General features: G+C 34.1%; 1 protein-coding gene across 1 annotated transcript; it reads right to left on the bottom strand.

Moving 5' to 3' along the window:
• Window positions 1-530: 530 nt before the first annotated feature.
• Window positions 531-12460, bottom strand: LOC127514884 (tubby-related protein 1-like). The gene is made up of 13 exons (XM_051898138.1): window positions 12446-12460; window positions 8332-8455; window positions 8141-8245; window positions 6733-6873; window positions 6502-6612; window positions 6271-6417; window positions 4356-4441; window positions 4099-4266; window positions 3607-3719; window positions 3391-3499; window positions 3185-3283; window positions 2920-3091; window positions 531-1898 (listed from the first exon to the last, which is right to left on the bottom strand). Exons 1-13 carry the CDS (start codon window positions 12458-12460, stop codon window positions 1765-1767), a joined length of 1524 nt encoding a protein of 507 aa, XP_051754098.1. The 3' UTR covers window positions 531-1764.
• Between the last annotated feature and the right edge of the window lie 4884 nt (window positions 12461-17344).

Raw genomic sequence — 17344 nt, 5'->3', positions numbered from 1 at the left:
ATTGTTTTTGCAGTAATTAGTTTATCCACAAGGTGGCAACCATGCCCTGGGGGCGTCGATTCACAAGGTCATCCAAGAAAAACTGCATAAATACAGATCGGAATGCATGAAAGCTACAGCGACAATGGACGACAGATTGTGCAAAGAGGTTAGAAAGTACCCTCATTTGTACAACTCTAGCATGAAAGAATACAAAGTTTACATGGGTTGTAACTCGTGGCGAGAGATTGCTCCAAACTGCGCATGCGTCGAGCGCCTGTGTATGGTACGAGTCGAATGAAGTATACTTTGCAAGGTTGTGCGCTCGACTGGGCGCGTACACTAGCGTATGTGTAAAAAGTGAACTATACTTTGGGCTTTAGGTGGCATCAAGTGAAAAAGAAAGTGGCTGCAGAGAAGACAAGCTTTTAAAAAAATATGCACAAAAATACCATGAATGCTCAAGATGAAAGTAGTTTTATTTCATATTGATTTTAACATTTGCATATCCGTCAAACACACCTATAAAAGAAATTCTTAAACAAAGCACATTTTTACAAACACTTTTATTTCATTTCAAATATTGCATTTTCCTTCCTACATTCACATTGAGTAAAAACGGAAGAACATGTCTAATTTGATTTACTTTTGTCTGCACGCATTAAGACAGTTATGGGTTTTTATCAAATAGAGCCTATGTTACAGAAGTCAAGTAATCATAAACTATAATGACATGTAAAAAGGCAAAACAAAATAAACCCCAAACACACATCTGTGATCATGGAATTATTTCAGAAATTACACATATTATTCCAGATCATTTTTGCTTAAGCAAGAAACTGCATGAGTGGTTGAGATGTTTGACATTCTCTGAGCATCAGTCGTGCCAATGATATTGCATGTGCAAAAATCTGAAATTTACTATCAGCTCAGATAAATCTGGACCTTGCTTTAATCTCGAGCTTTCGGCACACTTGCACAGACACCCCCTTTGTTGCTTGCTTTCTCTTGGACAAGAATTTTTACACAGTTACACGCACACAAAACGTTACACGACTTCCAATAATACATACAATATATATTTTTTAAACCGTGCCTTTTCTATTTATGTCATTAGGTTATGTAACACTGTTTTTAACCCGGTTTGCTAAAATGTGAAGCAGACAATATTAAAATACAATTTTCCTAATTATATTGTATACAACCAAAAAATACAACACAGTCTATTTCTTTTTCCTTTTTCAAGCACATACCACATCTAATGTGACCTCACGCTTAAAAATAAAGGTTCCAAAAGGGGGTTTTCGCAGCGATGCTGCTATTTTTGGTACCCCAAAGAATCTGCTGGTGAACAGTTCTGAGGAGAACCATTTTTTCCTTAGTGTGAAGAACATTGAAGAACCTTTTTTCCGCCATAAAAAACCTTTTGACCAATGGAAAGGTTCCATGAATGTTAAAGGTTTTTCATGGAACCATTTATTTTTAAGAGGGTCATTTGCATCTTTCACACTCTCAAATCAAACATCTCAACGCACTTCCTTCTTTCTCCAATACATCCATTGTACAACCATTATTTGACCTTAGTCCATATAAGAGGATATTACCAACAGATCTCTCTACGGCACGTAACATCATGCAACCAGACAAGCAATGGTGGCTTTATTTTACAGATGTATGGGTTTCGGTCTTCTCGTATAGAATTGAGCTGATGCTGAGTGAGAACGTTTCCCATATGCTGCATGTGACAAAATCACAGAAAGAGACCAGCAGGACGTCTTTGCGCTGTTACTCGCAGGCGATTTTGCCATCAAAGCTGGAGAGGGCGATGGCAAAGGCTTGTACGGCACACAGAGGATAACTGTAGTCCAGAGTAAAAGCATCGTCTGCAACTCTCCCAAACTGCATCACAATGTAGTCCTCTGAAATATAGCACAAACAAGGTCATGTAATGTTTTATGTACTTAGCTAACATATTAATACTTACATTAAAACATCCTTCTGTACAGTGTATACTGCGCACTTTATACTATTATACAAAAACAGTATGCAATATGAAACTTTTCAAATAATAACATGCAACATTTGAGGATTTTGTTTAATTCAATGTGTTGCATTTCAAAATACAAATGATTATTTTGCATTTTTAATACATTTTTTACATATGTCTTAACTTTTCGCAGTTCAATCAAATAATAAGTCAAGAAAGAGATAAAAAAAATTGCTGTTGATATTTCTGATGTATTTGTCACACTGGAACTGGATGGTGAAATTAAGTGCATTGCATTGTGGGATACAGTATATTGCTTTAACTAATTTGGCACGCACTTTTATCCAAATCAGCTTTAAGAGCATTTAAAGTATTATGCTCTCATTATGTGCCCCATTACCTTGTTTTTATTAGCACCATGTACCAGTGTTGTTATTGTTAACTAATACTAAAACTTTTATATATATATATGTTTTTTTTTTTTATAAAGTTTTTCATTTATTTAAAGAAAGCTGATATAAAGTAAAATAAAAATTAGATAAAAGATAAAATGAGATAAATAAAAAAAAACTTTAAACTTTAAAAAATAAGAAAATAGAAATGCTGCCTTGGCACTAAAATTACTAAAACTGAAAATAATGATAAATTATCACTAAATAGAAATTTAAAAAGCAAACTAATAAAAATGGCAAAAGCACAATAAAAAGCACAAATGAAAATGAAAATATGAAAATAAAAGCTAATTTAAAATATTAATAAATACTATAATAGTATATAAATATCCTTAAATAATACTGCAGTGTGCTCTGGTGGTATACTTCACATTTTGGCAACTGTAGTAGCTGTAATGATTTGCATACTGCAAAATGAGTAGTATTTGAGAATGCTTTTTCAAACAGCCTATTTTTGGAGCAATATCAGCAGCTCTGCAGAGATATAGCTGCGATACTTACGGTCTTTGTTATGCACAATCTGGAAATTTTTGATGGAGGCCTGCGTGACTCTGCCATTGAAGTTTAACACATGTGACGCCGTTTCTTCATTCCACACTGGCGTCTTATTGCGTAGCTCTATCAAGTTTTCCATATTTCTGTTTTGATGTCTCATGAGGAGGCCATCATTGTCCTATTGGGAAGCAGTATATTCAGTTATCATTAAAAAAAAAAAAATTAGATGTGTGTGTCTATATATATATATATATATTTGTGTTTTACTTACACTACGTGGTCGTATGGGGACTCGTTCACCGTCTTTGGTCATGCCAGGAATAACTATAATCATTCGTCTCGGTCCTTTCATGCCCAAAACATTTGTTTCCTGAAGCCGCAAAGTAATTTCAAATTAACATTATGAAATATAACTGATATTGTTTAATTGATTAGTGCTTTAACCAAAACTACAGCAGTATGGTAATGTTGCCTTACATAGATAATGGCTGCTAATTCCTGCCGAGCGTTAGACATGTCCGGCAGAGCTCGGTCTGGATGCAGTGCATTATCAAACACTGTGAACTTAGTTCCCATCAGATTAGACCTGAAATACAAGTGCAAATAATCTTTAAATCAGTGAGATTGTGTCATAGACCTACAAAAGCATCCTACAAAGAGCAGCTATATTGGTAATGGTCCAAACCCACATACCTCAGCTTCCCAATGAAGTTTTCCCCTCCTCTGGAGAGGTCAGTGGGGTCTATGGAGATCAAGTAGTTTGAGGTTGTGCTTTTTTTCCTCTTCCTTCCCGCTAACAAAAATACCTGGATGTAAGATGGACATCAGAATTCATATTACTCCCATTTGCAAAGCTAAAATTAGTGACATTTATTGGCCCATAGATTGGGGTAAGAAAGAAATGGACAAATTAAATTAATCAAAAGTGACATTAAAGACATTTATAATGTTAGAATCAGAATATTAGAATGATTTCTGAAGGATCATGTGACACTGAAGACTGGAGTAACGATGCTGAAAATTACAGGAATAAATTACATTTTAAAATATATTCAAATAGAAAACAGTTATTTTAAATTGTAATAATATTTCACAATATTACTGTATTTTTGATCAAATAAATGCAGCCTTGGTGAGCAGAAGAGACTTCTTTCATAAATACAAACGTCACAGTAGATGTCGTACTTTCTTCTCGTTATCCAGGTGCAGGTAGTAAGTTGGGTAAAGGCCTCGGTCCATCCCTCTCTTGTCACGGGTCACTTTGCACTTTACCGTGACGCCTTGTTGTGCGGGTTGAAGTACAAACTCCTCCAGATTGTCAAACTCGATGACAGGAGAAGGTGCTCGCTCCTCCTTCACAGGAATAAAAGAGGTAACCATACAAAATATACCAAACAAAATTAATACTAGAATGAGAATAATGTGGAATATAATGAATTCACCTTTTTGCCTTTTTTCCCTTTGCCCTTTTTCTTTTTCTGTGTCACTTCTGAATCAGAGTCTTCAGTCTCTTCTGCTTTAGCAGGACCTGAGGACGAGAAACAATCAAATCAGACATGGAAACAGACGTGTGCTTGGTGTGTTTGTTCCAACATATTGCCTTGTTGGAATCAATGCAACTTATAAAATACTGTATGTTTGAATTTATTTATTATTTATTTATTTGTGTAGTATTTATAGTGATACAGTTTTGTGTAATCATTAACAAAATATATAATATAACAAATAATAAAAGTAATATACAGGTGCTGGTCATATAATTAGAATATCATCAAAAAGTTCATTTTTTTATTATAAATTATTTTTAAAAATGAAACTTTCATATATTCTAGATTCCCTACATGTAAAGTAAAACATTTCAAAAGTTTTTTTTTTTTTTAAATTTGATTAGAGCGTACAGCTCATGAAAGTCCAAAATATTAGAATATTTCCTAAGATCAATCAAAAAATGGATTTGCAAAACAGAAAAGTTCAAGTTCTTTAAAGTATGTTCTTTTGTGCACTCAATACTTGATCGGCAGGACATATTACAGCAAATGACTTGCTCCTAGCACAAATTACTGCATCAGTGAAGTGTGGCATGGAAGTGATCAGCCTGTGGCACTGCTGAGGCACTATTGAGCCTTCAGATCATCTGTATATTGTTGGATCGACTGTTTCTCATCTTTCTCTTGAAAATATCCCATAGATTCAGGTCAGGCATGTTGGCTGGCCAATAAAGCACAGTAATATCATGGTCAGCAAACCACTTGGAAGTGGTTTTTGCACTGTGGGCAGGTGCTAAAGTCCTGCTGGAAAAGGAAATCAGCATCTCCATAAAGCTTGTCAGCAGATGGAAGCATAAAGTGCTCCAAAATCTCCTGGAAAATGGCTGCATTGACTTTGCACTTGATAAAACACAATGGACCAACACCAGCAGACGTCACGGCCCCCCCAAATCATTATTGACTTCAGAAACTTCACACTAGACTTCAAGCAGTTTGGATTCTGTGCCTCTTCAGTCTTCCTTCAGACTCTGGGACCATGATTTCAACATGAAATGCAAAATTTACTTTTATCTGAAAAGAGGACTTTCGACCACTGTTCACTGTCCAGTTCTTTTTCTCCTTAGCCCAGGTAAGATGCTTCTGACGTTGTCTCTGGTTCAGAAGTGGCTTGGTAGTCCTTTTCCTGAAGATGTCTGAGTGTGGTGACTCTTGATGCGCTGACTCCGGCTTCATTCTACTCATTGTGAAGCTCTCCCAAGTGTTTGAATCGGCTTTACTTGACAGTATTCTCAAGCTTGCGGTCATCCCTGTTGCTTGTGCACCTTTGCCTACCCAATTTCTTCCTTCCAGTCAACTTTGCATTTAATATGCTTTGATACATCACTCTGTAAACAGCCACCCCATTCAGTAATGACCTTCTGTGACTTACTCTCTTTGTGGAGGGTGTCAATGATTGTCTCCTGGACCATTGCCAAGTCAGCAGTCTTCCCCATTAGTGTGGTTTCAAAGAACAAAAGATACCCGGAATTTATACTGTAGGGATGGTCATTTAATGAAACTCAAATGTAAATATTCTAATATTTTGAGATACTGGATTTTGGACTTTCATTAGCTGTACGCTCTAATCAACAAATTAAAAAAAAAAAAAAAAAAAAACTTTTGAAATGTTTTACTTTACATGTAGGGAATCTAGAATATATGAAAGTTTCATTTTTTAAAATAATTTACAATAAAAAAAATGAACTTTTTCACAATATTCTAATTATATGACCAGCACCTGTAGTAACATGAAATATTTTCCATTCTATTTAAGCTTTTATGTCTTTTTATTGTGCATAACATAATGGTTTAAGAAAGGAACAGAACTTGCTTTTGGTCTTTTTTGTCTTTTTGTCCTTGTCCTTGTCTTTGTCTCCTCCTGTTTGAAACATGGACGCTGGGTTTGAGCTGCTCTTCTTCTTCGTCTTGCTGGTTTTGGTTTCTGGTTCACTCTCATCTTCACTCTCAGATTTGGCAGCTTCGTCATGCAAGATAAGCAAACATATATATTATTCTGAATCATAAAACAGACATGCATGTAGAAAAGCTGTCAGAACATTACCTTTCTTTTTACTCTTGGTTTCAGACTTGTCTCCATTAATCTGAAACATGGAGGCCGGCTCCTTTTTCTTGGCTTTAGATTTTCCTTTACTGTCTGCATCCTCTTTGACGTCTTCATGTTTACATAAAGCAAAAAAAAAAAAAATCTAGTTAGCAGGTATTGCTGACTAACATCAGAGCTCATAATAGAAAGTTTAAAGAGCTTTAAGTTACTCATTTGAACAGAGGAAACCTTTTGATTTGGACTTCTTGTCTTTTTCCTTCTCTTTTTCTTTTCCATCAGAACTTTCTTTTGAAATCTTTTTCTTCGTCTTCTTCTGAGGAGCGGTCTCCCCATCGTCCTCTTCATCATCGTCATCATCTTCTGTACAACCTGTTTTGCAACAAACACATTTTTAGTGCTTAGTTAAAAAAAAGGTACACTTTTCAAATGTTACGCCATCATCCTGTAGGAAAGAGAAGACACTGTTTAGTATCACAGTTGTTTCTCATAGACAGTAATGAGACAAATTGGATGAATTACATTTTCTCCTGAGAAACAAACTCCAATCATCTCAGTTTCAACTAATGTTTTAAACTGAAATCAAAAGTATTAATATGATCTCAAATACTTTTGATCAAAAATGCTATACACATTCATTTCATAGCTATATATTCTTAATTTATGTCAGTGATTGTCTTATATGTGTCTATATCCCCACAGTTTTAGAAAAAAAAAAATTGAGACATCAATAAAACAGAATTTGTGAAAGGTCACTTCAGTGTTGTTATTGTTAACTAAAACTATTAAAAGAAGTTTTCGTTAACTGAAATAAAGCTTAAATAAATGAAAATATTAGATGAAAACTGAAACTAGAGTTTTATGAGAATTCTGGATAAATTGCAAATCACAATTGAACTAAACAAAAGTCTATTTAAAAGTCTATTTATAGTCTATTTAAAAAAAATTTTTTTTTTATGTAATCGGTTTAATGAATGATTCAATGACTCAATCATAAAGACGTCACTTGTTTCATTACTGGATAAATAAGCGTTTTGTAATGAATGAATGATTCAATGACAAACACATTTTTTACAGTAACTTGTCGCCACCTACTGATACAATCTTTATTTGAAGAGTAAAATTACTTTCATAAGGTGATTTACTCTATTTTGCTCACTACCACAGACATCAGTGTTTATATCCGAACTATAAACTTTTATCCCAGTTCTTCTGTGATAATTTTAATTCCAGAAATAATGATACTGTGTGGTTGAAAAGACTGTTTGTGAAGCTGTTTCATACCCATACATGACAACGGCTCTCTCTGGATCAGCGACAGCAGCGTCAACACAGATCTAAAAGTTTGTTGTGATCAAAGGTTGATCTTGGTTTGATCTTGTCAAAGGTTTAATAGACACAGCCGAATCATTGTCATTTAACATTTTAACTTAAAATTAATGATGTCTTCAAATTAGAGATGTTGCCTTGGCAAGTTGAAGTACTAAAGTTGCAAAAACTGAAATAAAAAGAAATTAAAGCTAAATAGAAATTTAATTTAAATAAAACAAAATTAAAATAAAAACTGAAAATACAAAAATAAAAGCCAATTAAAAATATTAATAACTAATGTAATAGTGTATACACATGGGTCACTTACTCTTCTTCTTCTTTGGGGCACTTTTCGCTTTCTTTTTGGATTCTTTCTCCTTCTCTGTTGATTCTTTTTCCTTCTCAAGTTTCTTCTTCTTCACCTTCTCTCCATCTGTGAGGGAGGTTTGTGAGAATTGTGTAAACAGACTGACAGAAGCGCAGTGATGTAACACTCAGGTCATGAACTCTCTGCCGTACTCTGAGTGGCCGGGCTGCTCTCAGCCGACAGATCTCCGCTCTTCTTGCTCTTGGTCTTTTTGGGTTTGGCTTCGCTTCCATTGGTCTCTACTGGAGTGGACTCGGGCTTCTTCTTTTTGGGCTTCTGTCATATTCTGATGTGCGCAGTCATAAAATTTTGATATGTTGGAGAGATAAAAAAGTAAGCATTTACATTTATTCATTTAGCAGACACTTTTAACCAAAGCAACTAAAGAATACAACAAGAAATTAATCTTTAAAGATGCAGTAAGCGATTTCTGAGAAATGCTGTTGATATTTGAAATTAATCACCAAAACAAATATGCCCCTACCAAAAAGAATTAGCTCTGCCCCCAAATTCACAAACATGCTATGCAACACAGGCACCTCCCCCCTCATGAGTGGACACGCCCCTTACTGCTGATTGGCTACAAGTGTGTTTTGGTGCTCAATCTGATCCACTTTCAACAGCATTTCTCAGAAATCGCTTACTGCACCTTTAAAGACGCAATAAACACAAGAAATGCTAGTAATACAAAGTGTCAGATATCATTCAGAAAAGTACAAGCTACAACAGGGAGGGATGAAAGAATAGTGAGAGCACAGATGAAGAATTTTTTTTAACCAAAGTTAGAAAATTAGAGAACTCACCAGTAAAGATGCAAGTGAAAGCAACAAATAAAATCACAACAAATCACTTTCAAGTTATTCAGAAGCATCTCATTCTTCATCCTACTGCACATATCATTTTCTTCAAGTTTGTGTACAACTTATGGTTATATAGTGTTCTTGGAGTCATATATGGGTCATTCTGTGTCAACCAGAGGTCCCCGGCTCAAATTTGTAATTTTGTTAATATATTTTCTGAAGAAAGACAAACTAAAATAGCAATGAAAGACAAGATATTAAATGCCATGGATGAATATTTACTGAGTAATCCACTATTTTGTAGACGGGGGTCAAATGACAATTTTCACCTAAAATTTAATGCCAGATTACAGGTGGGCGAAAATGACTTTAGAAAGATGGCAGCATCATTATTTTATTTTTACACAGAGATTGGTAGGTCTATTATTAATTTCTGTTGTGTTTAGCAATCTTTGTTTCATTATATACCAATGGTGATGGGTCAAAAATGGGGAGAAGCACGTGTCTTTTTTCCAAAGTAGGCATGCATGTAACTCAAAAAGTAGTAAAGATATCACAATATGTTTTTAGATTCTAGTTCTTATCAAACTATTCTTTTGGTATCTTCAATTTAGGATCTGTATGGCTCAATCCCAGAGATATGGGGATCTCGTTGTGTAAATTGTCTACATTTTCAGTGGTCAGAAACCAAATGTTAGTCACTCTGCATACAGCTGATACATTTTTCTTTTTAAAGAGCAATGTCTGAAGAAACTAGAAATGTATCTTGTTTTCCTCTATCAAAATAATTGTATAGAACATACCTGTCTGAGTGCCAAAAATATTCTTTTTCCAATGTTTGTGTGACTGTAACTCAAGAAGTATTAAAGATATCTCAATATCCTTTTAGATTCTGGTTATTAACTTTGGTATGTTAATTTTTAAGGCTTTATATAATTTATTCCCAGAGATATGGAGATCTCAATGTGGCTCTATGGGCAAATTGTTGAACTTTACCCATTTTCAATTGTCAAAAACCATACAGCTGATATTTATTGTGTTTAAAGAAAAGTGTCTGAAGAACAAATAATGTTAAAAGTGAAAATGTTCCTATGTTTATTCACATTCACAATAATGTCAATATCTTGATTTTTGAGAGTCCAAAAACATACTGTTATTAAGAATAAAGAAAATATGGCTTTAGCTGGTGCAATACTTTTATTTCACTTTTGTATTTCATAAATGTACTTCTACAAATCTCTGGAAGGGTTAATGTGCCTCAACTTGGCCATTTTAAGTGTATTTTTGGTACTGAAATATTGTTAAAATTGGTATGTTCAATTTTGTTTTGATAGAAGGAAAGAAGATGCATTTATAGTTTTAACTATTTGTTTTTCAGACATTTCTCTTCAAATACAATAAGTATCAGCTGTTTGAAAAGTCACCCACATTTGGTTTTCGACTACTGAAAATGTGTTAAATTCAATAATTTGCACACACAGCCACATTAAGATCCCCATATCTCTGGGATTGAACCATATAGGGCTTTTAAAATGAAGATACCAAAAGAAAAGTTTCTTAAGAACCAGAATCTAAAAGGATATTAAGATATCTTTAATACTTCTTGAGTTACAGGCATGCAAACTTTGGGGATAAAACATGAAGTGTTTTTTTCCCATTTTGAACTGTCACAGTTGGTATATAATGCAACAAGGATTGCTGAAGGCAACAGATTTTACTAACAGACCTAACAATCTCTGTGTAAAAATAAAATAATGATGCTGCCATCTTTATAAAGTCATTTTCGCCCACCTGTAATTTGGCTCCAAATCTGAGGTGAAAATTTTGACCCCACTCTACAAAACAGTGGATTACTCAGTAAACATACATTTAATATTTTCACTTTCATCACTATTAATGTTGGTCTTTCTTCAGAAAAAAAAAAAAAAAAAAAAAATCTAAAATTTGAGCCGGGGAAGTTTCCAAAATTTTGTTGATTTTACACAGAATGACCCAGAAGTGCTCAATAGTCATATTTTTGTTTGAAACGTGCTGACTGATCTGTCTGATGCGGAGGAAGTTTTACAGTACTGATGAAAGATGTTTTAGACAATTATTTTCAGTTGTCTTAATAAAATGCCAAAGAACATTTAAAAAAGATGTGGGAGAAAAATCTAAAGCACAAAACACATGTAAAACAGCATCCAAAAATGTGCATTTTAAGTTTTTTTATGCATTATTTATTTAGATAACAATGACTTATGATGCACACTGATATTTGTTATATGTTTTAGATGCTCTAGATCATCTCTAAATCTAATGATTGATCTGATGCATAACAACATAATGCAACTCATCCTGTTGCTAAGCACAGGAGTCAATTATGGAAACAAATCACATCTATGCATTATTTTTTTCCTTGTGGACTGTCTTCATATGTATTACCCACACATCTTCATAAGTTAAAAGTATTGTACTGACTGTACTGACAGTCAATGAGTCTCTCTCTCTTTCTTTCTGTCTGTGTGTGTGTGTGTGTGTGTGTGTGATCCACTTAAGACACAGCCAGAATAAGGCTATTAATACCGTCACCTTATAGTCAATCCCTGTCATGAGGTGTGGAAAAAAAACACAAACCCTAATTCAATCATGTTTCCATCAAATAAACAACAAATATTGCACCAGTTCTAAGCAAAAAGATTTTTTTTATCCATTTACCAAAGACATTTTTGAAATCAACCACAAATAAGGCGGGTCCCTTCAAATACAACCTCTGTGGTTAAAAATTCAAATATCTGTGCTGTCTAAATGAACTCAAGTTGGATTTGTAGGTCATCTTTTATACACTGAATGAGACATTCACATATTTCCATTTTTAATTCTATCATTTCAAAAAAATGATCTTTTAAGCTCTGAACCCTGGAGCTAAAGTTTTCAAACATATTCAAGGACTATATCACCATATAAATATATATATATATACATCTGCAAACTCTAACATTTCTTACTAGCTATTTTAGTAAGAAATACTAAAAATATTTATGCAAATGTCACTATGTAAAATTTTTTATAGGTATTTAGCACTTAACATCACAAGAAACAAAACAAACTGATGAATGAAAATTGAAATTCATGGCTGGAAGTGTTTGTTTCAGTAATGTGCACGTGTTTGCTTCACAATTATTCACTGAATTTCCTGTAAAACTAGACCTGACCTTACCAGAACTCACTAATCTAGACATGTGACATCAACCAACAAGCTCATGACAGCGTGTTCAGTAAGTTTTTAAATTATTAATGTTAAAAATACACCGTGGGGTCAGATCTATTCTGATAACAGATGTAGTTTAGAACAGAATATGCAAAATAATTCAGATAACATGTCCTTCATTGAATCAACGTTTAGATCAACAGGTATTCAAAACATAATTAGGCTACTAAACAACATGCAACAGTTAAGCAATCAATCTATTAAAAACAGACTCACCTTTTCGGCAGACATGTCCGGATCCTGAATCTGAATCCAATAAAGCCGAACACAAAGCGAGCGAGGCCTCGCTAGTACTGCGAAAGTGTGGAGCTTTACTCAATGAACCTCCATCAGCAGAAAGTTGCTAAGAGGATTTTCACACTGACCCATCTGTCACACTGACACATCAAGATACACGACTGACTGTGACGGGCGGGAAGCGCGCGGAACTCTTGGGGTTTGAGGCGGGAATTTTCTAATTATTAACGAAAGTTTCTCAGTATAGTAGAAATAGTAAGAGAAGATAGATGCGACAAATGGACACGAACGTCAACTTCAAGACTGTAGGCTAAACCTTAAAGTCTTGGTTCACCCAAAAATGAAAATAATGTCATTAATTACTCATCATCATGTCGTTCCACACCCGTAAGACCTTCATTCATCTTCGGAACACAAATTAAGATATTTTTGATAAAATCCGATGGCTCAGTAAGGAAATAACACTCCCTTTTCAATGCCCATAAAGCTACTAAAAACATATTTAAAATGTGGCTACAGTGGTTTAACCTTAATATTATAAAGCGACGAGAATACTTTTTGTGCGCCAAAAATAACAAAATAGCGACTTTGTTGCACAATATCTAGTGAAGGGGCGATTTCAAAACACTGCTTTATGAAGCTTCGAAGCTTAACGAATCATTTGTTTAGAATTAGTGGTTCAAAGCGCCATAATTCCATGATTTCAGTAAACGTTCGTTACGTCATAAGTGTTTTGAAACTTCAATAGTTAACGTGGGTTTGATACGCGGTCCGAACCACTGATTCGAAACAAATGATTCGTTAAGCTTCGGAGCTTCATAAAGCAGTGTTTTGAAATCGCCCATCGCTAGATATTGTGGAATAAAGTCGCTATTTTGTTATTTTTGCCGCACAAAAAGTATTCTAGTTCCTTTATAATATTAAGGTTGAACCACATGAACTGTTTTAAATATTTTTTTTAGTAGCTTTCTGGGCATTGAAAAAGGGAGTGTTATTGCTGGCAATGCAGGCCTTACTAAGCCATTGGATTTTATCAAAAATATCTTAATTTGTGTTCCGAAGATGAACAAAGGTCTTACGGGTGTGGAACAATATGAGGGTGAGTAATTAACGACATAATTTTTGGGTGAAATAACCCTTTTACTCACCCTCATCTCGTTCCGAACGCGTAAGACTTTAGTTCATCTTCGGAACACAAATGAAGATCTTTTTAATGAAATCTGAGAGCTTTCTGTCCCTTCATTGACAGCCTACGCAACTGACACTTTCACCACGACGCATGCGTGTTGTTTGTACGCGAGAGCAGAACGTGCTTCGAAGATTAATATTTTGTAAATAAAGTGGTAAATTATGTTTTTGGAGTCACATATATTACTTTTGTGATGTCTTTACTACCTTTCTATGGCTTAAAAGTGGTAGTTGCGTAGACCGTCAATGGAGGGACAGAAATCTCTCAGATTTCATTAAAAATATCTTCATTTGTGTTCCGAAGATGAACGAAAGTCTTATGGGTGTGGAACAACATGAGGGTGAGAAATTAGTGAAAGAATGTTTATTTTGGGGTGAACTAACCCTTTAATATATTAAGGGAAATTTTATGTATTGTTGCATGTTGTGATTGGTTACTGTTTTTCTATTTATTTATTTATTTATTTTGCCTTTACTAGTTCTTTTCAATGAATAAATGAGCAAGGACCTAGATCCACATAAACCTCTCAAGTTTAATTAATACTAGGAAGTATCCATATTTCCCACTTACAAGCTTGAAAATGCCTTATTTACTTCTTTTTTTTCTTTCTTTTTTGGTCCTGATTAGTAACATTAGACCCCCCTGATAACGGCTGTTTAAAAATAGATTTTGTGAGTCATTCCACAGGGCTCAATATGTCACAATCTGCATTTTGACTGTCATTTGTGAAAATAGACACAATTAGATCATGCCAGTATGTTTAAATTATATTTATATTCTCATGATTCATTCTGATGTTTGTTTGTTTTTTTATTTAACAGATAACAATAAGACACTCTTACTTGAAAGTGCAAAGAAATAAATAAAGTTTGAATAGATAACTTCATGATTATGGATATATTCTATGGTTTTTATTAATTTATGTATTGCTGTCCAGCCAAACTATAAAAAAAATAAAGAAAATTGACCAGAAATGACCAGAGCCAGTCACCACATTAATGTACATTAGCCTAATTGATGTAAATACTGGGATTTCTTACAATTACACATGATCCATATTACTGGTGGATTTATAACTCACCTGTTACTGCCTTGATGAAGTGTCAGATAAAGTTAGCAGGTTTAAATTTAGTTGAACGAGTCATTGTTAAACGTGTTTTTGACACTCCCCCTGCTGACACATTTAAGAAACATGTACAGTTTGTTTCACCATTGTAGACCTGTTTATGAGAACTATCTTACTACGTTTTTGGATGCATCCCATAACATTCTTTGAAATATGCAAATAATGTGATACACGTAATTACCATCTGATACCATCAATATACCATGGTACCACCACAGTACATTTAGCAAGGTCTCAAAATACATGTTTACATCAGGCCACTTCTGCTATTTCTGAACAAAAAGATATTGTAAGTTCATTTTTACATTTTGTGAAGACAATGTGCTTGCTCATTCACAGATGAAACTCCTGTTGTGCACTTTGATAGTACACTTTCTTGAGCTGTAGGCTTTGCACTGAAGCAGATTTAGGCCAGAGTATCTGTCAATCACGAGGGTGTAAAAGCCGTCTGGAACAGAATCAACCTGCAGGATGTGGAGCTTATCGCTGGGGTAAATTGTAGAGCTTTCTCCTCTTATTGGTTTAGCTGTACTTGGCCTGTGCAAAAGCAGGTCATGGCGGCTGCTGGCAGATCAGCCATTGAGAAAAGCTGGTGCGCTAGAGGAATAGTGTGATTTATATCTTAATATATCAAATATGTTCACAATAATTCATAACTAGAAGTAGGTCTACCTCTCATTTTTACTATCAAGTTATTTTTGCAGCATTGTTTAAACTAAACATTTTAAGACTTTAACAACTTACTGTCTCTGGCTCCTTACTGTTTGACAAATTGCATGCTAAATGGTCCTCTATACATATTTTTTAATTGTCATTTATTTTAGTTGGCATTATTTTAGCAGGCAAATAACATAATACAAAAAAGGTGCTATGAGAGGAAATGTAATATTCCCTTTGTATATCTGATTGTATGCTTGTTAATTAGTGTTTATCTCCATCAAGATGAACACATTGTTAGAATGGTCATTTTGCACCACCTACGGGCAATTAAAGATAGTGCATCTTTCTAGTGACAATATTGTAGATGTAGAAAGTGCATGGCTAGAATCTGTTTATATTATATTTATATTAATAATATTTATTTAGATAAATATCCTTTCAAGCGATAATGTTAGAGCAAATTAAACTAATACTTACTATATAAAATTAGTTCTAAATAGAAAGTAGACTAAAATATACAGTATATAGGCTAATGTGTATCATTTAAATTAATATTTTATCATATTTATTTAAATGAATGTGCCCTAATACTAGGCTGCAACAATGCTAGCAAATTAAATATAATATTCAAATATTATGCAATTACTAAATATTCTGTTACATATTTTTGCTTAGAATTGGTGCTATTTTTGTGTATTTATTTTTTATATATAGGCTAAAATGTGTCATTTATATTATTAATATTTATTTATATGTATCTAATTATATAAATGGTTTTTGCCCTGACACTAGGTTGCGATATAGTTAAATACATAGAATTAAATGTGGAAACTGGCTCAAGAACATGTTCTATGGCAGGGGTGTCCAATCCAGGTCCAGTTGTTCAAAAGTAATCTGATAACTCATTAAAAGTTATTACAAATTTCTTACTTCTAGCTTCTGACCTAAGGCATTGTATCATCAATGTAACAGTGCAAACTAATTCCATGTTTTCTTATAATATTACCAAGTGGCAGCATATATATTGAAAATAACAGAGGGCCTAACACAGATCCTTGCGGCACTCCATAATTTACTGACATTATTTTTTATTTTTCCTCGTTTAAATAGACAAAATGGTAAGGACAGTGGCCCTCCAGGACCGAGTTTGGACACCCCTGGTATCATAACATACTCTTAGATCAACTACAAAATTACACCGGTATTCAGGGACAGGCATTAAAGTGGTTTAGATATGTACCTATCAGACCATTACCATTTTGTCTATTTAAACAGGGAAAAAAAAAAATCAAAAATAACATCAGTAAATTATGGAGTGCCACAAGGATCTGTGTTAGGCCCGCTGTTATTTTCAATATATATGCTGCCACTTGGTAATATTATAAGAAAACATGGAATTAGTTTCCACTGTTATGCCGATGATACATATAGTTATATATTTCATCACGACCAGATGAAATCTCTAAATTATCCAAGATGACAGAGTGTTAAAGATATAAAATATTGGATGACCAGTAATTTTCTTCTATTAAATTCGGATAAGACCGAAGTATTACTTATTGGACCAAAAGCCTGTACACAAAATCTCGTAGAATACAGTTTGCATCTAGAAGGACGTACTGTCACATCCTCTGCAGTTAAAGACCTGGGCCCAGTTGTTCAAAAGTAATCTGATTGGATTTCGGCTATCGGATTGGATCAAATTTTGAAAATGGGTTGTTTCAAAAGAAAAAAAAGGGATTCTGAAATCGGATTAGATCACAACATCCAATCTTGGTTTTGATCTGGATCAAATCGTCAGTTGCTCATAACTTTTTAGTAAGATTAGTACCTTTGATCCAAAAAAAATCAGGATTATCCTGATCCCAGCAGAAGGGTGGATTTCAAGAACAAAAATGCAATA

Source organism: Ctenopharyngodon idella, chromosome 6, assembly GCF_019924925.1.
Source record: "Ctenopharyngodon idella isolate HZGC_01 chromosome 6, HZGC01, whole genome shotgun sequence".
NCBI classification, from domain to species: Eukaryota; Metazoa; Chordata; class Actinopteri; order Cypriniformes; family Xenocyprididae; genus Ctenopharyngodon; species Ctenopharyngodon idella.
The sequence above is the reverse complement of the archived record's forward strand: the minus strand, read 5'-3'. Positions and strand labels throughout refer to the sequence as shown.